The sequence below is a fragment of the Hirundo rustica genome, chromosome 1 (assembly GCF_015227805.2).
Source record: "Hirundo rustica isolate bHirRus1 chromosome 1, bHirRus1.pri.v3, whole genome shotgun sequence".
Taxonomy (NCBI): domain Eukaryota; kingdom Metazoa; phylum Chordata; class Aves; order Passeriformes; family Hirundinidae; genus Hirundo; species Hirundo rustica.
In genome coordinates, this window is record NC_053450.1 from 44,264,447 (window position 1) to 44,289,386 (window position 24,940).

Here is a 24,940-nt window from a genome sequence, read left to right on the forward strand (position 1 = left end):
GCAGTGATGCTCATCTTGTGTCTTTGATGCTTGTTTGCATTATCTTCAGAAGGATGTTTTAGTCTAAGTGGGGAAAAAAAACCAAACCCACATCTTAAAAGTGTATAGGGAAGAGAAGTGTGTGTATAATCTAAGAGCATTACTTGCAAAGAAACCAAAACTATTTATTGGAGGTCATAAAGTAGCAGTGTCAAGTATCTGACACTGCACAGAGGTACTGCAGCTCAATGGGGTATCACACAGAGAGTATTTGTACAAAATTAAAAATGGAACTCTGCTTTCTGGAAGGACACTCATCTTCAGTTTATTTACAAAATTTCTCCTGTGCCCTATGAGTCCCTCTAAACTACGTCACACTTGCTATTTCCAAGACTCTACTTAAATTAAGAGGCTCAGGCTGTATGAAATTTCCCGTGAAAACATGGACAAACGCTGCTTCCATCCAGTGCATGGCACTTCTAATCCTGTCATCTAGACAGTTTGAGCCTGCTGTCTTCTTAACCTTTCCTTAAGTCAGTATTTCCATGGCTACTTTATGCCTCGCATTAAAAAAAAACGGCCTTTGAATGTGGAAAATTATTTTTTAGATTTACTTTTTGTTTTGATATCCTGGGATGCATTTTTAGCACCATATCCAGGTATTTTAAGGCAAGATCTTTAGTAGAATAGGTAGTAATAGATGAAATACAAGTTTATTGAGCAGAAAATATGGTTTAAATACAAATTGAAAATTAACCCCGGTGTTCACACTATCCCACTCAATGTAGGCTGTCATTGGGGCAGAGTGGAGGGGGGTGAAAGAGGAGAACAGGTTTTGAATTAAGTGGGGTTTTGGTGTTTGATAAATTAGTGTCACTTAAAGGAGCTCTTGAATTCTTAACCTGGGGTCTTTAGGCTTCAAAAAGGTGACATCTTCCCATTTACTTCTTACATAATTTGATTGTTTGCTTTTTAGTGAATATAGATAATGTGTGCCTGTGTCTGTATATTTGTTGAAGGAGCCAAAATACTTACTACTTCTAGAGGCAAGATCTCCTTATTCTCCTTTCCTTTTTTGTATTTCTTTTTAAGGCACACTGCAGTTGTGATGGTGACAATAAGCATTACAACAAACACGGCTATGGTTGAAGAAACAGCTATTACAGTATTTTCTCGAGTTGAGCCTTTCCTTTCACACTTTTCTCCCATGTACCACCAGTTGTCACCTGCTGGACATCTAGAAAGTAAAAGAACAAACATGTGCTATCACCTAAGGATTAAAGGTGTGGAAAAGTCTTCTTCAGAAAGATGGTATCTCTGATGCAATTTCTATATCCTAAAGCATGCCGAAGTCCTAAAATGGACTTCTATTTTAAAGTTCTCTTGAGTGGCCCGAGTGGCCCACTATCCTTACACACCTAAATGTGCTTCTTTCAGCTTCCTGATGTTTCATAGGTTGTACCTTCAGAGAAAGATTTTGCCAGAAATCCTAGATGTTTTCCTGGTCCTCTTGACTGCATAAGGCTTGGTTGCAGCTGATCTATGGAGCTTCTTTTTTTGTATTATTTTTATTTTAATTTTCAAATTCAAAGAACTTGTAAGAGCTTCCTCTGCCCTCACCCAACAAGCAGGTAAGAAAAGAAATTAACAGCCCAGCAGTCATCCATTTTTAGGAGTGAAAACAACCTCCGGGCTTTGATTCAATCACCTTACCTAGCACCACAGTCAGCACACCCACCCCTATCTTTCGAACTTTTTCCTTATGTATTGATTTTCTAGCTCCTGTCTAAGACATTTATTCAGGACTACCTCAGCCCAGAAAACAAGTCTGTTTGCAGTGCACTGCAAAGATATTGCCTGCTGGGGGCACTCCAGGTGATTCAGCTCGGACAGATGTATCACATTCCCACCCATTTGCCAACAGAAAATCGGGGTGGAAACGGGCTGCTGGTCGCACATTTCCATAGGACAGAAAGCAGGTCTCAAATGCACTAAAGCTTCAAAGAGTTCAGAGATGTCAGAAAATAAATGTTCTCTTTCCATAATTATGAAATGAGGTATAACATTCAGCTTTTTTTTTTTTTTTTTTTTTTTGTCTTCTTGGAACAACCTCTTGACATTTATTCATATTTGTTACCTGCTTCTGATGAGTTGCGCAAGAGTTATTTTTTAAAAGGTTTCTAAATGGGGATATGTAACACTTAGTGAGTCATCCTGACTCTTGTGGCTCTTGGCCTTTACGTTTTCCTCACAGCACTCCTCCAGTCTACCTGCCCTGGCACAGCATCTAAGGTTACTATCTTCAGCCTCAGAGCTTATCTGAGAGCTGGAACAATGCTAATCAGGCAGGTAGGTTACATAAATGTATCCACAGAGAATTAATCTTCTTGCAGGGCAAACAATATTTTATTCCTCAGCTTTCGCTGCTGCTTTCAAAAGTGAGTGACTACACTTTGGTAATTCATGGTCACAATCTGCACTGTACAATATTTCTGAATCAAATTTTAAAATAATGTCTATGCTGTTTCCTATCTGATAAGTATTGAAAATCTTCCCTAATGAGATAAATGCTCTTTTCTCTCAATTACATTTATTCAATTCTTCTACATTTTGCTATAGGGAATTCTAAAGTCTTGGAGTAATAATTTGGACTGGAAAATAATAAACACATTTAAAATATAATTTATAGGAAAGTCAAGCCGAGCACTTCAAAATTATCAAATGCTGAGGTTAGGAGCTTCGTTGCCCAAATTGGCCGTAAGTTCAGCCTCACGGGAGCAGTTGCAAATACCTTAATCAGCTACAGTCTGTCATTCTTTTCATTAGGAGCAAAGATCTATTTTGTTAGAGACTTTCATTACTCATCCCAAAACTGCACTTGAGAGTGAATGAAGGCAGTTACCTGCACACCGGCGTTCTCTCTACCATCACACAGACACCGTCGTTTTCACAGGGGTTGTCGGGGCAGAACGCCGGAACCTCTGGCTGTTGGGGCTGGGTGGTGCTGCCCGTGGTGGTGGATGCAGTGGTGGTGCTCCCAGTGACAGCGGGGGGCTTGTTGGTGGCAGTAGGGCCAGGGCCAGGTTTGGTGGTGCTGGCTCTTGTAGTTGTAACAAGAGGGGGTGGAATGCTCGGCTCAGTTGACAGGAGATGCGATATATCTGCACGGTGAACCCACAGGAAATAAGGTCTTTGCTTCACATTGTTTTTCTTCTTATTCTAATAATAATTTCTAATAATAAAAAGCAGTAAGCCTGTCCAAAAGTATAATGGATAAACTGTATTTTTCACCTTTCAGAAGCATGATGTATTTTGGAAATGTCCTCTAGAATTTTTTCAGAAACAGATAGTTTTATTCAAGTTAATCTATTCAAAATAATTTGCACAGGATTATCATTGTTTTATACACTTTCACATGAGATAAGGGACTTATAGTGTGCATGTACCTGTTCACAAATTTATTCAAACCTGTGATTTGACTTTAGATACAGGTATGATTCAAATACTGCTCAAGTGCAAAGTACATCATGTGTATTTATAACTACAGCACTAGTTACTTAGTATCTGACACTGTTTACTGCATTTTAAAGAGTATCAGCTATGTTTACATACCTTCCAAGGTTAAAAGAATATAAACACCATCTTCTTTAATAAAGTTGCGGCTTCTAAGTCTGTCATGAGTTAAAAACGCACTTGTTCCAACTCCTGGACCTCTCATGTATTTAGTTCCATTGGGAAAAGTTGCTTCAGATCCCACTTTATCTGGCCTATCCCAAGTATATTTAGATGATGATTCTGGGAAAAAAAAAATATTTAAAAAAAAAAAAAAAAAAAAAAAAGGAGGAAAATAATGTGAATGTCAGACTGCCCTGGATTTGTCTCTCAGTAGAAAACTCAGTTGTCTGAGATTCCACACTGATGAGATGCACAAGACAATGGAGGTCCTCGTTTAGTTTAGCCTGAAGTACTGAGAAAAGAACCTGCTGGAGATGAGGTTATTGGAGAGGCAGTTGAAAAACTGTTGTATTTTCTTTTTAGTTCTCAGAAGTGAGGCGGTCAAGAAAATAAGTAGCACGTAAATCATCATCAGTGACGTGAGTTAATGCAGTGCTTCCCAAAAGAGAGAATCCCATGCAGTAAATATGAGGCACAAGATATTTAAACAACCTAAATGATCATAGATCACTGATGCCTCCTTCATAAAACATTGTCCTAAAGCTCAAAGCTGGGCCTGATTGTCCATAAAAGAATCTGACAGAGGGATAAAGAACTGCCTGCTCCAACACCTCTCTGGTTAGGTAAAGAGTGTGTGTTGCAAGGCCTCCCTTGGGAATTGTGGACTATTTGCAATATATGAATGATCAAGTGAGAAGGAGCAGAGGGCAAACAGACTGCATGTCCACAGGGTCGGAGAAGGAAAAGGGCTACGTACTGTGGCTGTAACAGCAGAAGCACAAGAAAAATGTGCTTTTTCAAACATCTATGGAGGACACGGTGTGGTGTGTCTTTCATTTGCAGAGAGGACATTAAGTCTTTCTAGATTACCCACTTGGTTTTCACGCAGAGCCAGTGTCACAGCAAATGGAATGTAAACCATACTGTTTTTAAAACAATGATAATATGAATTGGATGGCTTTGTGCCTTCCTTCCTTTCTAGTCTGAAAGTCCAGAAAACTAATTCAGTGGCAGAGATGATTTCTTTTGGCAGAAAGAAGTCATTATGGCTCAAATCCAAACTTTCTCCAGTGTTGAATGTTTTCTTTCATGTATCTCTCTATAGAGGTTCCTACCATTTCTTAGAGTTACTTTTTACCTCAACTGCCACCTTTCCAAGTTATTGTGGACAATGGCCCTTATCTTCTCACACCTTGAACAAGTACAGATTACATAATTTGAATCAGTACTTTGTCCATCTGCAGGCTTGTGCTGACATCACTGTACCTTTGACAAGGAGGGCAGGGATTTGTTTGATAGCTGCTGCACTTTTATCTGGTATAAACCACCTGTCTTGTTAATTCAGTATTTTTCTTTTCATGACTTCTGGAAAACTTCCATTCTCATTAAAACAGAAATAAATGTATCATCACAGAGCATATGAAAGAAATTTTAGGAATAGATCATCCACCTGTTTCTTATGCAAATGCAACTTTGAAATCCAGAGTCCCAGCTTAACCTGTAGGCTTAATTTTTTTCTTGTCCTTGGATCAATATTATTGTTGCTGCAAACATATGAAACATTTCAGAAGCTAAAAAAAAAATGCAATAATTTACACAAAGAGGAGATGTGATCCCTTGCCTTTTGGTTGTGTTTTACATGTTTGATTTTAACTAACCTGAAAATCTCAGAGGGTCTGTTGTTACACTTCTTTGATTTGACATCCGTTGACGAATATCAGGATGCTGGTCAAGCAGGATCATGGTACCTTGTTGCCATGGACAGGGCCATTCCAAATGATCATCATTTGCTCCAGAAATCAAGGACAAGTATATCCCTAAATTAAATGGGCTATCAGTGGTACCATTTACATACAAGCTGACCTGAAAAGCATATCCTTTACTAGAGTAAAAAGGCGGACTGTATATTATCCCATCTCTCCCTGCTGGACTTGTGTTGAGGAGATGTGTGAAATTTCTGATATGCCAGACATGGTGGGGACACTGAGTTTCTGACAAGTTGATGTCATCAATAGAGAGGCCTCCATTTGATATTCCACTTCCTCTCACGCCTTGAAACACAACCCGGAATTTATTTGTGATGTTCAAAGAAACATGATGGAGCTGCCAGTAGGTCTCAGGTGAGCCTGAAAAACAAGGGTAGAGATTTCTGAGTCAGCAGTACAGTCAAACACTTCACAGGTCTGTGGACCCTACACCATCACTGTTTAAGAATTTTTCCGTTCCACTGGCACTAACGTGATGGAATATTTCTTCTGTAGATGTTTTTCAGTTCAGGATCATATTTGCTCAATACAATACTTTAACAGAATTAACATGCATAATAGCACTTGTTAATGGGTTTTAAAACTGCATTTTCTTTTACATTTTAAATAAAATGTCATTAAATTAATCCAGACATTGTGATTATTAAATCCACAAAAATATTTTCACCTGTATTGTTAAACAGAAAAAAAACAGAACAAGTTATACCTAAATAGCTGAACAACAATATGCCTCTACAAAGAAATGCTTCAGAGGATTCTGGGAACCTAGAACTACAACACTAGTTCATTCATTCATTTTTAAATGGCTTGTTGGAAGCTTGCCTATGCAGAAGCACTATTCACCCATCACATGATTAATGGTACGAAGGTCAAATTAAAGCCAGTCATTTGCAAAACCTACTTCGTGCAATAGAACCTCTCTGCAAATTTGATGCTGCATCCAAAAGTGCCTTCACTAGCAAATTCCACTTGACTCCAAGAGCAGTGTACACAAAAGCAAAGACCTCTGCACAGGAGCCTTGTGAGGTCAATGAAAGCAGAACACCCTTCTTTAAAAGTATGTGCACCAAAACAGTTTCTTTTGTGGACTGGTTTTAGCTCATCTGCATATAAGGCCAGCTGCATTTATTGAACAAGCAGTGCCAACCCCAGATACAGAACCGATGCATCACTCTTCTAACAACCCCAAACACAACACAGTGGATCTCAAATGTAAATCTTAATTTATTAACATTTTTCATTACTGTTATTATTAGGAGGGAAAAAAATAGTGCAGAAACAAGAAGAAAAGCATCCCACTGTTTCCCATGAAATTGCCTTCTGCATAAGCTAAAGGATTTTTACATGTAATATGTGCAGCTCAAAAATCCCCTGCTGCCACAGACCAGTGGGAAGGGTTCAGGGATTGTCCCTAAGCTTCTTCAACATCGTAGTTCAGTGCAAACCCATGAGCAGCTCAGACAGGGTGCCAGACCATGGCTGGAAGGGGCTGTAGTGTCATTGTTACTTCCAGGTTATTGACTGCATTGATGAGGGTAACTTCTCACTTGAGAGAAGTGAAGCAGCTTGGGGGGAAAATTATCTTGAACCATTCCTAAAAGTTTTGCCCCAGATTGTCAAAATAGGGTGTCTCTATGGACACACTTATGAGATCAGAGACTTCAAAGGAAATTATGGACTAGAGAAAGCAGGAATGGGAGATGGGGCCTCATAGATACAAAAGAGTGTTTGTGAGGAAGGCTGAAGTCTGGAGAAATTATTCTTGGCATCAAAGTACGGTTTGAAAGGGTTTGGAGGGCTCAGACTGATGTGAAGTCTACACCTGCCTTAGCAACTCTTATGTTAAGGATGCCTGTTAGCTCAGAGGGCAGAGAGGGTAAAGCCAGAGAAGTGAAGAAAAGAGTGGAAAAAAGAAAACAGGCACCAGCAGCAGCTGAGCCTAAAGGGACAAAAAGAGACAGAAATTATACCTATTTAGTAAAAGAACTTGCTCAGAACCTTCTGAACTTGGTGTAGCTGAAATGGAGACCACATAATAGTTAAATATTTGAGAAAGTAATTTAATCATAGGGTGACTTTGGCAATTCTAGCTCAAAGAGTTCTTGTCCAATAGCTGACCTCAACTGACCATTCTGTAGGCCACAGGCTCCTAAAACCACAAAACTTAATCTTTCTCAAACTATGACTCAAATCATGATCTGCTGCTCATATATTTCAGATAAATTTTATTTATCTTTTTTAAACTTATATATTAGGTATTCCAGGGCACTTATGCTTTCCATTTTTTGTTATACTTATTAATTGTAATTTACTCTAATATTCCAACTTCATCAGTTGCTATTGATGCTAGCAATTCTACAACAGTTAAAATGATTGCTCACGGAATTTTAGCTAGCTTGGCAAGAAAACTGTCTTGATAATACAAGAGTTTGAAATTTGTGGTAATTTATTATATTATAGGAAAACAGCTGACAGAGGATCCATCAGGTATAATTTCAGCAGTAACGAATCTATTACATAGATAGAGAAGAAACCAAAGAACAGCGCTAGGAAATGAATGACTTTGCCACAAAAATTTCCCCCAGTACTTTGAAAAGTACTGAGTCAGCATAGATTAAAACAAAATGCAATTTTATTCCATACCTTTTATCTCCTTGATGAATCTCAGAGTGCCATTTGGATTGGCTGATGTGTACTCCCTGACCCAGACATTCAGCTGGTCATTCTCATTACCACTGTTATATAAATAGAATTGTAAGCACTGGAAACCTCTTTTGGGATACAGAATTCGGCTCTCCAGGACAGCTGTGCTTCCTTCTCTTCCAGCACTGGTGTTGAAATGCATGAAGTAGCCAGAATCTGCCAAAAGTCAATGAGAAATGAGTGGCAGAGGGGAGAGAAAACAGGATTTTCCTGTTTGGGTACCCTGTACTGGGTTTCTTAGTGCTGTACTGTAATAGCTCTAGAAGATACAGTCAGGTCAGGGTTAGGTAGGTCCTGTACAAATCTCTGACTGAGGACTGTTACCTGTTCATGTTTTCCAAAGGTAGAACTATTCTCTTGGCAGCTTTTGCCCTCATTTCATTATCTCTAGCAAACTGTACTCAAACCAAGGGTTTTTACTCTTTACCCAATGCCAGTAATTCACAGCTGACTCTTTGGAGGACTGGTTTAAGCTCCTGAACTCTTGGACCATTCTGACAGGTTCAGATACATCTAGCTAGATCATCAATTAATTTTTCACCTCAGCCCTGATAATACACATTTCAAAATCCTACTGCTGGTCAAGGACTTATTGAGCAATCATTCAGAAAAGCAACAATCTATTTGGTGTGCCTGTATCACAGGTTCAATGCTTTATATAACTCTCATGACAGGATGTGATGCTAAGACAAAAAACAGATCAAAAGAGATAAGGATATTTGTTCTTCTGAAATAAGCAGAAAATCAACATATCACATGATGTCCCTAGGTATGTAGATTTATGTTGCTTAGTTAAAAAATAAACTGTAATTTGTCAAAAGATAAACAGACAACAGGGCCAAGCTTGAAGAAAACTTGCATGCCTCTGCAGAAAAAGCTTCCCAGAAAGATAAGAGTTTTTTGCTCATACCTTTGCATTCTCCCATATTAGTGTGATCAGTATTTGGCCCAGCAGGAACCTGGGACAAACGCTGCCAGTCGCTGTTATCATCTGAACTTTGAATCATGCCACATATATTTTCAAGTTCAAAACTGCATGTGTCCATGAAACTTAGGGAGGAGGCTATAACATTAAAAAAAAAAAAAAAAAAAAAAAAAAGACTCTATTACATGACACGTTTTAATTATTTTAATTCTGAGGGTCCAAAGCCATGAGCAGAGAAAGACTAAATGCAAACACCAAGTAATCAGTGGCTTCAAATACAATCAGCATTCATACATACAATGCTCAGGAACTCAAAACACTTGGTGATTAACACTGACAATAAGATGTCCTCAGGAACACTTTGGGCCCTCAGCAAGCACAGGAGGGCATCTGCTGATTACCATATTACATCTTTTATTTATAAAAGGAGCACTAATACCAACCCAATCCACACACCTTCATATTATACTCAAAAGGTCCTGAGACTTCCCATTCTTTGTTCTGCTTTCTTTGGGCCAGTCCACGCACGGCCAGAGATTTTGATGCAAGCTCACTAATGTATCAGCTGGAGTGCTTACTTTGATATATAGAAGGGCAGAAGCTATTTGACTAGAATAAACAAACCTTGATTTTCCAAATGTTGAATTGAAAAAAAGCAGAAAACCAAAAAAAACCACATTTGGCAAAGGTATATTTGGGACCAGTGGCTATTTCATGTCATACAAATTTTACAATATCTTTCATATAACTAGTGAAAAATTAGGTGAAGGAAGACTGTGCAGTTGAATATGAAAGGGAGAACACCATAAGAAATATTTTCTCTGTCTAAAGCAAACTCTGGATAGGTGAGAGAGAGCACAGTCCAGGTTTATTCCTGTTCTTATTTTTGTTTCCCACAGTACCATGTCTCAGCTCATGTGTAATACCAGCCATGATTTGAAAACAGCTAAGTTAATGAAATGCTTTTTAAACTATGTACAAAATATCGTGGCTCAAAGGTTTAAAGGTTTCATTGCATAACAAAAAGACCTTGAGTACCACAAAACTCAACCTCAATAACACGCCAAATGCTTCACTTAAGCTGTAGCTCTGGGAAGCACTTAAGTATGAACTGCCAAATCATTTCTACTGCTGAGATATTTTGTGCTGTCCTCAGAGAAAGCTAAAAAACCCTCTAGAGGTTTCTGACTACCTCAAGGTAGTCAGAAGTGTTGTATGACTGATATTTTTTAATATACGGTTCAGTACAATGTTGTAAAAACTAAGAAAAGGCCTTCACAGCAAATGTTATGTTGACTGCTGGAGAAAGAAGGTAAGCAAAAGTGAAGAATTATTAGAAGAAAGAACTCTTTGAAATCAAAATACAAAACAAAACATGAAATAGATTTGGCCAAACAGGAAGGAAGTAACCTAATGACCTTAATTAGAAAGTGCTGGCTGGCATGGAGTATTGATCTGAATGCCAGGAAGACAGAAAAGCAAGACTCAGTAGATTACAATGTTTTTCTGAGATTCATTCCGGAAACAGGCAAAGGGACAATGAGTGAGGCAGGTTGTGAATTCCATCTGCACCCAAAGCCAGATACTTGCTTGGTATGTAGTGAAAGACTGGACTTGGAAGAAAATACATGGGGGATGAGTGACAAGTCCTAGCTTCCAGAGGCTGAGGGAAACCTCATGGTCAAGCAGTATGCTCCAAGGGGAAAGCAGACTGAAATCTACTGTTATCATACGGCCTGAAAGACAGCAATGAATTACAGATTGGAGCAGCACTAAACTGTCAGTCAGATTTTCTTATGCTCTGTGTTGTTTTCTTCAAATTAGGAACCAAGGTTCACATTTTTAATGCAATTTCCTGTCCACATGGGCCCCTAGCAGAAATTTAGCTTAAACATTTCCTTAAATCATGTCCAGCAAATGAAGTAATCTTTTGCGTGGGTGAGGGCTGGGAACTGTGAAGCAGCATCCTCCCTGCCACAGGTGGGTGATCTGACAATATTTCTGTCTCTGCAAATATCATCCACACTACACACATCATGTGAAGCCAAGAGATGGACTGGGGATGAGGGCAGGTCCTGATTGCACTGGAGGTGGTGGAAGTTTTGTCACTGGTTTCAACAGGACAACAGGCTTTTTTTCATTTGGGGAATGTTCCTATGGGTTAAGAATAAAGTTTAAAATGTCCTGAAGTATTTCTGTAATGCACAAGAATGCTGGAAAATAGATAAGATTAATGGAGAGGAAAAGGACCCCATCCCCTGTTAAAGACATCCTTAGTAGTAAGCACTTTTATAATACCTAATTGACTGTGCAGCAAGTGCTAGAAGCTAAGGCTGCATGTGTGTGTACAATTTCGACCTTCATGAGTAGAAATATTTTCATCAGAATTTTACATTCAAAAAACTGCATCTTTTAATAAACCAGTTTGATGATTTTTTAAGGAACCCGTATAATGAAGCTTAAAATATAACTGTAAGCTAGTACTCACTACTTGGGATATTGTAAAAGTGTTCTTCTGAGTGCCAGGATACATTGAATGCAGCAACAGTTACAAAATTATATTCTAATTTGATAACAAAATTATCTACATGTCTTTGTCTCTTACTTTCATTCAGCTTTGTAAAATAAACCCCACCTGAGCAAAATAACTCTTTTGATCATTTTTGTAAGAGACCAGGTTTGAAGCGCAACGGGAAAATTTAGAAAACTTGCATTTTATTCAGAACATCATCTGTACCTATTTGCATGAATACCCACTCTGTCTCACAGATTCCATGAAAGTGGAGTAGGTACAAGAGCCACGGCAGAGACACTCATATCTGTGCAGTGTCTGAGCAACAGCTGTGGAATAATACACGGGAAAAACAAAAGGCTTTGTGCAGAAGCACACATTTTAAACAGCCACCCAAGGGATGAACAAAAATCGGCTGCTGAGCGAAGCTGGTTTTTAACTAAAGGTCAGATAAAATTGCACAGAAACCTCTGCTACTCAGAAGTGTTTCTGCAGGAGGGCTGTTATTTCTAGCTGTACCATTATTTCTGGTGTTTTTAACACAATTCACCTCTCTAAATATGTTACTATCTCTTTCACTTGTGTCTAGATGGGTCCAGCATGTGTGTATCACCCTCATTTCTTTCAAATTATTCTTTCAAATCATATAAATAAATGGAAAAACTTACTGCAATTGTACAGCCGGTTCAGTTTCTGAAGGTCGTACTCACTGAAATCCATTCGCTGTCCTATGACATCGATGAAGTCTGGAATGTTGGTGATGATGGTGGGCTCAGTTCCATTCCTGAATGCAGTCTTGCTGTAGTGCATCACAGAATTGTAGTCATAGGGAACATTCAGGAAATCTGATCTTTTATCATCGTATTTATTGAAATTATGTTCTTTACCTAAAAGGCAAAATTAAAAGGAAAGATTGTCTGTTGTTCAAGGGAATCAAATTTTGATGCAAAGACTTAGAGTGACAGAAAATCTATCAGATCTCAAAATATTTTTTTGTAGTCATGTACTTGTACTTACTCTGTAAAACGCTTATATTTCCAGTCTAGGGATAATTACTTTCCTTTTTCAGCCACTGATGACTTCTGCTGGATGAAGCAAAGTTTTTGCCACCAGAAATTTTTTCCTATGGAACTACTTGTAACTTTGATAGGTTTATGATACCCAAGAGTGGAGAGAGTGTTTCAGTACTCAAATTACTGTGATTTGCAACTTTTTCTAATCTGTATTCTCTGATGTTCAATTTCTAGTCATTTTAGGTACACAATAAACAATTAGAGTTGTCATTAGATAAGCTTCCATAATTTAGCTTTACAGATGTTTCCTGGAGTATGAACAAAACCCCAATTGCTTACTACCCAATGAGGAGTCAAGATTTAAATCAGTCAAAATAAAGTGACTATATTCTGGTCAGTGTAAAAAAAAAATTGCAGCACTTTCAAATGTCTCACAATACTGCAGCTTGTTACTAAAGAGTCAGCAAATTATAATGGAAATCAAATAACAGAGTCTAAGTAATTTTCTGTAATATATAATTGCATACGCACCTGACTATTGATCACGACTAAATAAGAATGCATTAAATTTAATTGTTATCTAATTTTTCGGTCTTCTGTGTGGACCTAGGTTAGGAAAACATCAAGTCTGTGTATATAACTTTGTTTTTGAACAGCCTGAAGGTCACAGAGGACCACAACAAGCCAAAGAGGCAGAGACAAAGCAAAGTCCTGAGAAATTTTGTATCATCCCTCAGGCTTGTGCCAAATATACCAACACTTACAATTCACAAGCTGCATTGCCAGAGTGTGACACACACCCTGAAAGGTCTCTCCTGCCTGCCCACCCTCTGCACACTGCTCTCTCAGCTCTGCTGCCTGCACCAGCTGTAGCAGACAGGCAGAAAGAGAAGGACCAGTGTTTTCACGGGAGATTTTCTACTGGCATTGGTCTCACCAGATTTTTCAGTCGGGGTGAAGGGGGGAGTTTAGTTATTTTTATTTCAATAAGGACCTCTAGAGTAAGTGTGCTTTTAGAGTATTCATTTAAACAAACTAAATTATCCTCTTCTGCTGCTCTGTGGTACAACACATAACATAACAGGATTCATATTTCTAATTAGAGTTTTGGAAACCGTCATGGCACATGGAATTACAGCAGCAACAACAAATGAGAATTTCTGTTTCAAACAGATATCCATTTAGATCTAATTTATTGAGATACTGGCTTTGAAAAGTAAGTCCAGGTGAGAGAATAGCATGACCACCAAAAGATGGCTGGAAGGGATGTTCCACAGCTGAACTGCTAACACCAGAGATTGAAAGGAAAAGCAGAGGAGTGACTGACCAGACAGAATCCTGTCCCAGACGATGGTCACATAGTCATCCCGGTCAGACCGTGACTGCTCATGCCAGAATCCCAGGGCATGCAGGAATTCATGCTGGATTGTCCCAATCCTGTCACAATTTTCTCCAATGGAGAGTTGCTGCAAGCCCATTTGCAGGTTTCCCACGGAGGACCAGCAGCTGGCATTGACATAAAATGAGAGAGGGCTCTGTGAGATACACACCATCCCCATGCCATGCAAACCTCAAAACCAGTCTATTCAATAGGTATATTTTTAACCTGAGCATTGAAGTCACATTTTTTTACAGTACTTTTCCATTGATCTCTTCCTTATCATACCCCTTCCTCTCACACTTAGCTCTGTTTTGATGAACAAGAAGTTCCTCATCTCTGGCTCTATTAGAAGAAAAATATTAAGCTATTTGTGACAAAAGAAAACTGATGATGATTTCTTTGGTATTCTGGAACATCAAAGGTTGTGGGCACATAATTTAGAGCAATTAACTTACTGCAAATCAACAATTTTCAGCTAGACCACGATATGTGACTGTGAGCACACTTGGAGCCTGTCCCTATCATAAGGAGAAGTGGGTTCATGAACATCCTCTCCTCTGCTGCTTTGGCCTTTTACGTTGCATGGGGCTGTGGCTGCCAGGCAAGGCGTGCTTCTGCATGGTGTGTTTACCTTCTAATAGGTTGGTGGATTTGACAGTACTTTTCACAAGGTCTTTCTGGCTCTCTGTGAGCTGCCATGCTAGAGCACTTGCTGCTTTCACACACTCCCAAGTAAGAGCAAAACTGCAGCTGTGCTGCAAGTTTTTATTAAAGAGTGAAAGAATTTAGTGAGTTATCTGCATAGGCCAATAAAATGGCACCCCATGTCCACAAACTAGCAGGCACAGAGAGCTACATTTAAATTGATATTTTATGCAGCAAATAAATCAATGCTTACCCAATGAAGTATATAAAACTAATGGGGCACAAAATATGCCACAGGATTTGTAGTCCTATCACACCAGAAATTTAAAAATACAAGCGCACCATGTGCTTTCAAAGTTTGTAACTTATTAGTGCAACATATTCCCCAGTATTTTGCTTTCCACAGAGTAAGACAGGCTTTGCCTATTGATTACTCATTAAAATCACAACATGAGACGTGGTAAGGAGCACACGTAGCATCCATAAGTTCAAGGTCTTTCCTTGAACAAGGCCACATATTGATTCTTGTCTTGTGCAGAAGAGGTCCATCACAGGCCTGGGTCCGCCTCCTACGAAAGCCACCTCTGGCTTCACAGCTGCTGCACAGTGCTCAGCAGCCTACAGCAGGCACATCCGAGACACTTGGCAAAAGTAACACCCACACGACAGTAGAGGCAGCTGCCAAATGCCTACAACACTGTCATTCAACAGCCACAGAGGGAGTGAATACATGGTCTGTGGCACCTTTTACTGAGAATAAAGCCTAGGTGAGTGGGACATGGCATTCCAGAGCAGTGGGCACATGGAACCCTGTGTCAGCAGTGTCTTCTGGAGTGGAGAAAGGAAAGGCCCAGCTTTCCCCAGGTGTGTGAGAGCTGTATTGCCTGTGACTCAATGCTTCCTGCATTGCCATCAGAGGTTAGAGGAACAGGGAAATACTTGCTCTGACTAATCCCACCATCCCCCTTTGGGGCCTGTAAATAGACACAAGCCATCAGTTGCAGTGATGCCGTTTATTTCAGGCACATTTCTATACTAATGTCCTCCTACTAATTTTCTTCCCATCATTTATGTCAGCTCACAGACACTTTGACTTACCAGCACCAAGCTGGATAGCCAGGGATCTGTGTCAATCCACTCCTGCATGGATTCCCTTTGCCGTGTGCAAGAGTGGCAAAGAGCTGAAGCAGCCTCCCAGGAGTGCTCCATGAAAACCTGATTTTCCATGTGGAAATACTAGAGATGCTGTTCATCTTCCCTGGTCTGTTAATCATTTGGTTCTACCACACCATGCTAGTTTTCCTGCTGAACGAATCCCACTCTTCATGAGAAGAGTAAGGGGAAATGGCACACCCATTGCAGGTTTCCAGACTCCTCTGTGAACTTTTCAGTCACATCTTGCCACATCTGATTATCCTTCATTTCTGTGATTCACAATTACATCACTCATGTTTTGCTCAGCACACACGAAGGAGTTAACTGGTACTGGTAGTAGCCAAGGTGAACGATAGATGAAGAATGTGTACAGGGAGAGTGCTCTTTGTACAGGGTTTTGATACACTCTATACATGCACCAAAGATTGCAAATGCATTTTTACACAGGGAAGTCAATACAACAAAAGACAACTGGCTTCTTTTGTGGCAGACTTAATCTGAATCCAAAAGGGTAATCCAGATGAGGACTTTACAGCCTATTTCAAATCCTTTTGACATAAAAGTTCCCCCACATTCCTCTGTTTTATAGATGCAAGCCAAGATCAGAAAGGCAAAGATGTGATTTATCAACCTTTACTTGGTGAGCCAAAATTTTATGTTGCCAGGACTTTGTGTGCCTGTCTGCACTGTACCCTCTGGACTGAGGTCTTTAGTCAGCAGACAGAAGAGTCCCAACTGATTAAAAAACCTCCAAAACATTAGGAACAACAAAGCAAAAATGGGTTGGTTTGCCCAGCTTACATCTTGTTCCATTACAAGAAGTAAGGAATGGCTTGAAATGAAAGCAGTTCATTCAGGGTCACTCCTGATTTCTTTGTACAACCCAAGATGACTCACTGAAACTGGATGGACCTTTTCAGGAGACTGCACTATTTAGCTCCAATCTTTTTAAAAGTTCTGCTGTGGATGTGTCAGCTAAGGTGATGGAAACACTTCAGAGCAAGCCACACACCAGGCAGTGAGGGCAAGATATGTTATCCATCTAGAAGGATTCATCTTCTTCATCACCATGACTCATCTATTTTTAATAGACGTATAAATGAAACATTGCACACAGGCCTCCTATTTGCCATACGCTAAATATTGTGGTTCTTTTTCAGGTACAATTATTAGCAAATTCAATGCATACTTTAGGGGATGAAGGATTACGAAATTCAGCTACATGAGTTTTCCATTTGGTTCAAAAAGCTGGAGTCATTAGCACAGGAAAATGTATTGCTCCCTGAGTCTCCAATTATACATCTTTTAGAGCTGAGTTTCAGTGCCACGTGTACAGCAAGAACAGCAGCAAATACAAAGACCCAGACACCAAAGAAATTTTGAAACAATTATCTGCTACAAATATCTCAGAATAAGCCAAAGGGAAAGAGAAACATTTTTATTTTCAGAAAATCTTTTCCCATTTATGAATGCATTCTCATATCAGGAAATGAATTTCTGAAAACAAATTTCCTCACCAGGCTATCAAGCTCTCCCTGTTCTCCTTTTCTATAAGAAAAATGGTTCAGCACAGAGTGAAGAATATATTTGTTCTTGTTGCAATGTTTTGACAGAGAATGTCTTAGAAGGGAAGAAGCTGGGGCAATTTTGACTTCTTTACTGGAGTCAAATTTTGCAAAATTTAAGATGAAATAGCATGATTATTCACCAAAGGAGGCAAATAAAGTAAAACATCAGCAAAATATCTTAGTGCTGTACAGAATTTAAAGATATTGCTCTTTTATTGGAATGCTCATGTGACATTGTTCAAGTCACATGTCAATTCCATTGTGACATTCAAACAAATTCATTGCCCCACAGTGAGAACTATCATATTTTTCTTATTTTTTCTTTTCCCCTAGAAGCCAAGGTACACTAGGAATGACCAGCTAAAAGTGATACTCTATATATCCAAAGATCAGTCAAGAACATAATCGCTTTGTTTCTGATACCTTTTACCACATACAGTAAAAAACCTCTTAAAGGACTTGATTTTTTCTTATATTTTAAGAATAAATATCAGTAGAGATTTCACATTACCACTAAGGTAATGCCTCTTTTGGGAACTATGACAGTTTAAAAAGGACTGGGAAAATGGAAACAACAAAAATGTAAAATTATGATCAGACATATGAGTTTTAGAGTGAATACTGGCCATGAGAATAGTCTCAGAGCAAACATAATGGAAGTTATTTTGAATTGCTTCTCTTACCCACTTCCTTTGAACACAGATATGTAATTCTTCTCCCCTTCCCAAGGTTTGAAGTCAATACAGGTTTTCAGTCGATACTGTTCAAATGCCTTGAGGATGACTCCCTTAGCATTCATTTCTGCAAAGCAAACAGTGTTCTTGTCAATCCTGAACTGAAAGACTTCTACTATTATCCATATGGAGAAAGTCCCAAGGGTGGGTCTTGCTCCAACAATCTTTGATCAAAATAAACAGACTTTTTGTTGGATTAAGACCCAAGGGGGGACCCAGAAAACATAAATTAGGGTCTTGCAACGCTGTATCTTGCTCTTGTTTTGCTCCTGTGTAATTTTTCTTTGGTACTTATGTATCAAATATGACACGATGAGTATATGACATGATGAGAAGGATAGTGGGGAGGGGTTTAATTTTGTAGATTTTTTTTTTTTTTGAGATTTATGTAAACAAATATTAAATAGATAGGAAATTAAGACTTCATATTTTACCTAGTACAGAATGCAGACAACAGATCCTTCACTGAATTTCTCCAGGAGCCAAATTTTTCAGATTGTATCTGAATTGTCTCCTCTAAGCAACTAGCATTGTTTCAAAACAAAGATTTAAAGGATGGAATGGAATCAAATTATGATGTGTCTCTGACTCACATTAGGGGACTCAGCAATGTGCCATTGCAAACCGTCTGTCAGAATGCCACTTTGCCTTCACTGCTGTAAATGATGTAAATGGCCAGGCAAGTTTCCTGTCCTTAAAAATATCTTCAGTGCTCTCTTCTGCTTGGTAGAGTTTCATGATTTCAAACCCAAAACAATCTGCTGGGCCATAGCAGGATAATAATTCAAGAAAGGAGGTGAGAGCCAGCCCTGATACCAAGATAATAATTCCCGTTTGTGCATGCTCAGCCCCGTTCCTGCCATGGGAAACAGCCTGCTCTAGATTAAAAGAGGAAAGGACACCACAGGAGCTTTATCAACCTGTGTTTAACAGTTCAATCAACACAACATACAGATATTGTGAAGGGCAAGTACTGTACCCAGGCTGTTCTCAAGGACGTAAGGGATAACATGGGGCCACCGATAGTTGTCACCAATGATGGAGTTTCGTTCCTGTACCCAAGAAAGATAACAAGTATGCAGCCCTCAGTAAAAAGGGATTTGGCATCAGTGACTACAGCATTGCTAAAGTCAACTTACAATTCCAAGTAAGACATGAAGGAAAACAATGAGCTCAAAAAACCTTGAAAGATTATTCAGAGGTGTGAGGTTTGGGTTTGAAATCCCTTCATGCCCCTCAACCTGTGTCTCCAACTTCTACTGCATTTTCTCTGTAGAAATTACCCAAGCTTTTGATGCGTGTGCATGGGAGCTTCTGCTCCTATGGGAAGCCTTTAGATCTAAAGCCCTGAAAACTGTACAGAGATTAATAGTTTTGTAATTTTTCATAATGCAAGGGCTTGTTTCTGTGCCTTTAGCAAGTGCTGTGCTTGCTTTCAGTGACATATTCAGCATATACCCAAAAAGGAAGAGTAAAGCACTATTTTCAGAATAATTTCAGAGTACAAGACATGTTTGGGGTTTCCTACTAGATATTTTTGAGGGGTAAACTTTTTTTTTTTTTTTTTTTTCATTGATCAGATAATGATGCTGGCCAGATGCCTTAAAATGTGATATCAGACACCAATATTTTTCATCAGTTTTAGTCAATCCACTTACAGGATGAAGGTTTTGCAGTGCTACTCAGTAAATTTAACTGGCTCAGAATAAATATCGTACAGAAAAATTAAGAATACTTTTTATACAAACCTGCCTGGATGATGATCAGTGCTGCCTGATCTCTTAAAAGTGACAGTGCAAAAAAAGGAACAAGGATCTAATAATATTGATCTAATCATTGAAGAGATCTTGTGCTGGATAATGTTTCTGCAAATGCTGATGACTCCTTCACTGTCTATGACATTTTGTAGAATTCCATCCCCAATCATCTTCAGTTTATTGTTACATAAACAGCATTTATTGTTTGTAAGAGCAGGATGCAGCTATTATTTCCATGCCAGCGATACTTTACATTTAAGTCAATGACACATTTTTGGCTTTGTATTTGATATTTGAACTCACCTCAAGAAGCTTGATGTCTCCCTCAAAAAGGTCTAGTCCTAAGGCTAAAGGGAAGAGAGGATTAACATTTGATTATTGTATTGATCTGTATTCATCTATAATGAAAATAATAATAACAAAAAAAGAGAGGCTGAATTTTAAAAAACCTTCATTTATGTCGAAGATGTCCTGATCAATTCCTCCATCTATGTCTATTTCTGAAAAATAAAAAGATAAGTGAGGTAGGACATTAGCCCTTGCTGTTATCTTTATGAAGTGTGAAAATTAATGCAATAACAATAACAGTAATTATAAATCTGTGTCTGTCCTAGCGATGTTTATGAGCAGCTGGTTTTGTTGACTGCCTCCCGTGCATACAAATAGATCTCTAAACAGAACTCACCAGTTGTCTCTGGAGAAGGCTGGGGAGGGGAAAGAAAAAAAGATATTATTAGAAAGGCACATAATGAAATGCAGCTCGCGTTACTTTCTCAACAGAATTAGAGATGTGATTCAAGCTCAACTGACAGCACTTAGCACATGGCTTTGTATTGGATTGACTGCACCCACTGCCTCCTCATTTGACTGGAAATCTGTGATCATGTGGCAGCTTTGTGCCCTCCCCACCTCAGGGTGCCCAACAAGTAATTCAGCCAGTACTGCTTCTGTGGAGATTTCACAGCTGCTTTTTTCTCACAACTCAGGTAGTGCTAAATTGTCCTTCACAAATGCGAAAAAAAGGAGCCTATTTTTTCTACGGAATCAAGTGTTGCTACTTGTCAGCAGCTGTGCAGAACCTACGGAAGTTGTACTAAACTTCCCTTCACAAATCTGAAGACCTGGGGAGAGAATGAGTGGTCTGGCATTACACAGCGAGGCTTTGAAGGACTGGGTACACAGCTCAGGTCACCCCAGCCCCAGTTCAGCGCCCTATCTGGACTCCATTTCCCTGAGTAATAACAACTCTAACACTCCCTTTGCAACATGGAGAATCCACAGCCCATGAGATACAGCGACATATGATGCTATATACACGGAGCAATTTCCTTGCCATAACATGCCTATAGAATCTAATCTTAATTCTTTTATTTGACTGGACATTTCATTTTTGGACTGCCTTGGACATGTTTGATATAACACTACGTGACTATTTCTCACATAGTGAGTAAAATCATGAACAGCCTTTCTAAGCAATTGTTCCTGGGTGTCTTGTATTTGTATGCTTAACTAGAAGGTCACAAAATAAAGATAAAAAAATCTTTATATTCCAAAATAAATGTAACAGCAATTCTGGAAAAAAATGTTGGATTTTTACCATAGCTTTTGCCCTGTGTTTCTTTCACCATATAAACAATTTATTTTCTGTACATGCAGCTTTGCATGTAGGACTCCTTTTTCCAGTGTGATAAGTATTTGCAACTTCCACTAGAAGTAATGAACGACACAAAATCAGAATGTTGAAAAATAGCAAAAATCAAGTCCGTGCAGTCTCTAGGAACATTACACGTTGTTGTACGTGTTGTACGTTGTGGTCTAACACCTGTACAATGTGTAAGGCAACACTATGGCTAGAATATTCAAGAGAGATTCAAATGCACATGTTCTTCTAGACCTAAGTTTCACCACATAATGATGGCAACAATTTTGAGGGAAACAACTGTGAGCCCTAGAACTGACTTCATATAAAAATATAACCAGATTCAGAAAAAAAATCATATCTCCCATGAAATGTCAAAGAAAGCTTTGACATTGTCAGAATGCCCTATTTTAGCTTCATAATGAAAGATTAATTTTTAATCTGAAATTACTGTCTTTTAAAAACTTCAGCAAATGGCAGAAAAAAAAAATATTGTAAATACAAAGGCTAGTGTCGCGGTGTCCATTGTGCGCGTGGGAGCGCAGGCTCACGGGCCAGCTCAGTCCCACACCGCGGCACACGCGCTTTAGGTCCGAGTCGCTGGTTTGACTTGCTCTCTCCTCCCTGTGGGATCTTGGTTCCCCACACCCTGCGACGGGCTTGTTGGTAGTCACGACCAGGGCGATGGATAGAAAGGCGACTCTCTGAGCAGGGTTAACAGGGTTTTATTGAGGGGGAGACCAAACGGGGGCTCCACACCTGACCACTGCTGCTCAGGAGAAACCCCGAACAATGGTCGGGCGGTAACTTTTAAACGGGGGAGAAGGAACAAGAGGTGGTAACAACAGATTAACTAACCAGGTTAACTCAGGGTGGAACTAGGGATGTAAACATTCAACAGGAGAACCACTCAGTGATGGGGGAAAGGGGATTCCCTGGGCACCAGCCTATCACTTGACACCCTCCCTGGATCTTTCCAGAATTTGGGGAAGGGTCCCAAGGTGACAGACAGGGCGCCCAAGGAGAGAGAGAGAGGGGGGACTGACAGCAATATATAATAAACATAAGGGGTAAGAACCATTGGGAAGAAAGGGGATACAGGGAACAAATCATTTTTCAAAACTTCTTATAAAAAACTGTAAATTAATTATATAAAACACTTAAAACCTAATAGAATAACTTTTGCACCACCACAGGCCAGAAGTCTCATTTTATGATTCACCTGAACTAAGATTCACTCAAGCTGTTTCTTCACAATTTTTTGTCAGATTTTGATAATTTAATCTGGTTGCTTAAAAGAAGAAAATAATTTTTGCTGAACCAAGTGGAGGCTAGAGTTTCTATGTTTAAGAAGCATAATTCCTAACTGGTATCAGCTGTGGCTTGTGAAAGCACAATTAACTGACAAAAAAATTCAAACAAGTCTTGGACAGATAGGAAACATCTCACCTATTGTAAGCATGTAAAAATCAGGTAAAGGGACTCATTCAGGAATCAGTCAAGAGACAAATGGATAATTCCTATGTGCCAAGAATATCTACAGCACATAGGTAGCCATGATGCCCTGGCATCACCATAAGATGATCCACCTCACCTGGCCTGGACATCTATTCAGATGGAATATACTCATCTAGTTTGGATGTGACACCTAACTTACCAGTAATTTCTCCAGACTATATTAGTTTACTGTTGGCATCCAGAAATTTGAAATTAGCTCTTCCTGGCCATAGAACACATGGAAATGAAATCATTATCCCTGGTGGTCAGAAGCCCCTCTCTCACACAAGACCTAGATTTTAGGAATCAGTTTGATGTCAGGTAACTTCTGGATGTTAGTAACACCCTGTATCACCTACTATAGGCTTGAACAAAGACTGAAGTGGAATCTAAGCATGACTGAGGTTTGAGTTTCCAAAGGACAGGGACAGAGGCACAGGTAGTAAGAATAGTAGGGAAAGATGAGATTGGGAAATAGAGGATGACTATGGGAAAGTTAGGAATGTAAGGCAGAATGCTTAAGGAGATGTTTGAGCATGTCAGTGGAGAATAGTAAGATAAGGCTGCCACAGATAGTAACATTGCACAACTTATATAATGTTATTGCACTTAGGTAGTGTCATAAAAAGTAATAACTTACTCTGTAAATTACCCTGCAGATATGAACAGCTGAAACAAACTTTCAAGAACCTTTCGGTTTTTGTTCTCTGAACTAATTATATTATACATTACCAAAAGTTTCTGACCTCTACAACAAAGCTTACCAACATGAGCAAAATGCTAAATTTCACTAAACTAAAAAAGACAGGTAATACAAAAATCTCAGCTTGTCTTTTTTGACCTGAAATTTCATCTGGATTGGAGGAATAGGGAGCAGTCATTTCCAGGTATATCCAGTGGCTAAAAAGGCATAAATTTCAATATAAATTATATTGTGTTATAGCAAAAACAAAACAAAAACCCCCAAAACACACACACACAAAAAAACCCCCACACACAAACAAACAAACAAACAAAAAAATATCCAAACAACAACAAAATTCAGACATGGACAATTTAAATACATTTCAGTTCTTGATTTTAACCCTAAACTTGCTGTTCTGGTAACTTTGAATACTAGTGGACATTTTGCTTAGATGGGGAACACAAGATTATCTCTTTCCTTGTATAGCCAGATCTATGAAAAATAGCAACACTAGGACCCCAAGGAAACAGAAATCATTTATCCCTCCCATGCAGACAACAAAAGAATTATATTGATTCTGCAAAATAAGAATTAAATCTTTTCCTCTCAAGCTCATCTTAAGCTGCATTATTTACTCAGTCATATAAAGAATATATGTTCTTTTTTTTCTTACCAGACTCCAGACCACCTGAAGAAGGAGACAAATTAGAAGACCAGGCACAGAAAAGAAGCCCATGTTGTTCCCCAGTCTACAGTTGTGTGGACAGAATATTACACCAACTTTGTATTTAAGACAGTAAATATCATAAATCAAAACCTTTGTACTCTCAACAACAATTAACTCACCTACCTTACCTAGTTTTTTCTCATCAAGTAAGCACATCTTTGTCAAGTAAGTCCATCAATAGTGTATTGCAATAACTAACAGAAATAGTTTAATTATTTTTAAGAACTGCTGTGAGAAAAAGCATTGGAGAGAAATTGAAATACAGGATGAAATGGAAATAAGAAAAAGGAAATACAGGAGAAAGACACTGAAACACAGGAAATTCTGTCTAAATTGAAGGGGTTTTTTTGTTGTTGTTTTTTTTCTCCTTGTGTTTATAAGCACTGGGACAAGTTGCCCAGAGACCTTGTGGAGTCTCTCTCCTTGATGACAATCAAAACACAACCAGACACACACATGAGTGACCTGCTGCAGGTAACCCTGCAGCACGACCGCAGGGGAATTGAAATAGGAGATCTCCAGAGGTGCCTTCCCAGCTCAATCATTCTGTGATTCAGAGAATAAAGCTGGCACTAAAAC

General features: G+C 39.0%; 1 protein-coding gene across 1 annotated transcript; it reads right to left on the reverse strand.

The window, feature by feature from the left end:
- MEP1B (meprin A subunit beta) lies at positions 1–24,370 on the reverse strand. Its single transcript, XM_040073216.2, has 15 exons — positions 24,308–24,370; positions 20,499–20,517; positions 20,263–20,313; positions 20,117–20,160; positions 19,036–19,108; positions 18,006–18,123; positions 13,901–14,079; positions 12,229–12,447; positions 9,034–9,186; positions 8,064–8,279; positions 5,313–5,780; positions 3,592–3,774; positions 2,882–3,140; positions 1,015–1,216; positions 1–63 (listed from the first exon to the last, which is right to left on the reverse strand). The coding sequence occupies exons 1-15, from the start codon at positions 24,368–24,370 to the stop codon at positions 46–48; spliced, it is 2,265 nt and encodes a 754-aa protein (XP_039929150.1). The 3' UTR covers positions 1–45.
- Positions 24,371–24,940: the final 570 nt, after the last annotated feature.

Excerpts from the sequence above, each read along its gene's own strand:
- MEP1B (XM_040073216.2), bottom strand. The coding sequence starts at position 24,370 with ATGGGCTTCTTTTCTGTGCCTGGTCTTCTAATTTGTCTCCTTCTTCAG. Across the intron at positions 18,124-19,035 it reads CGTCCTTGAGAACAGCCTGG|AAATGAATGCTAAGGGAGTC; the intron begins GTACAGTACTTG and ends TTTGCTTTGCAG. Across the intron at positions 1,217-2,881 it reads GAGAGAACGCCGGTGTGCAG|ATGTCCAGCAGGTGACAACT; the intron begins GTAACTGCCTTC and ends TTTACTTTCTAG.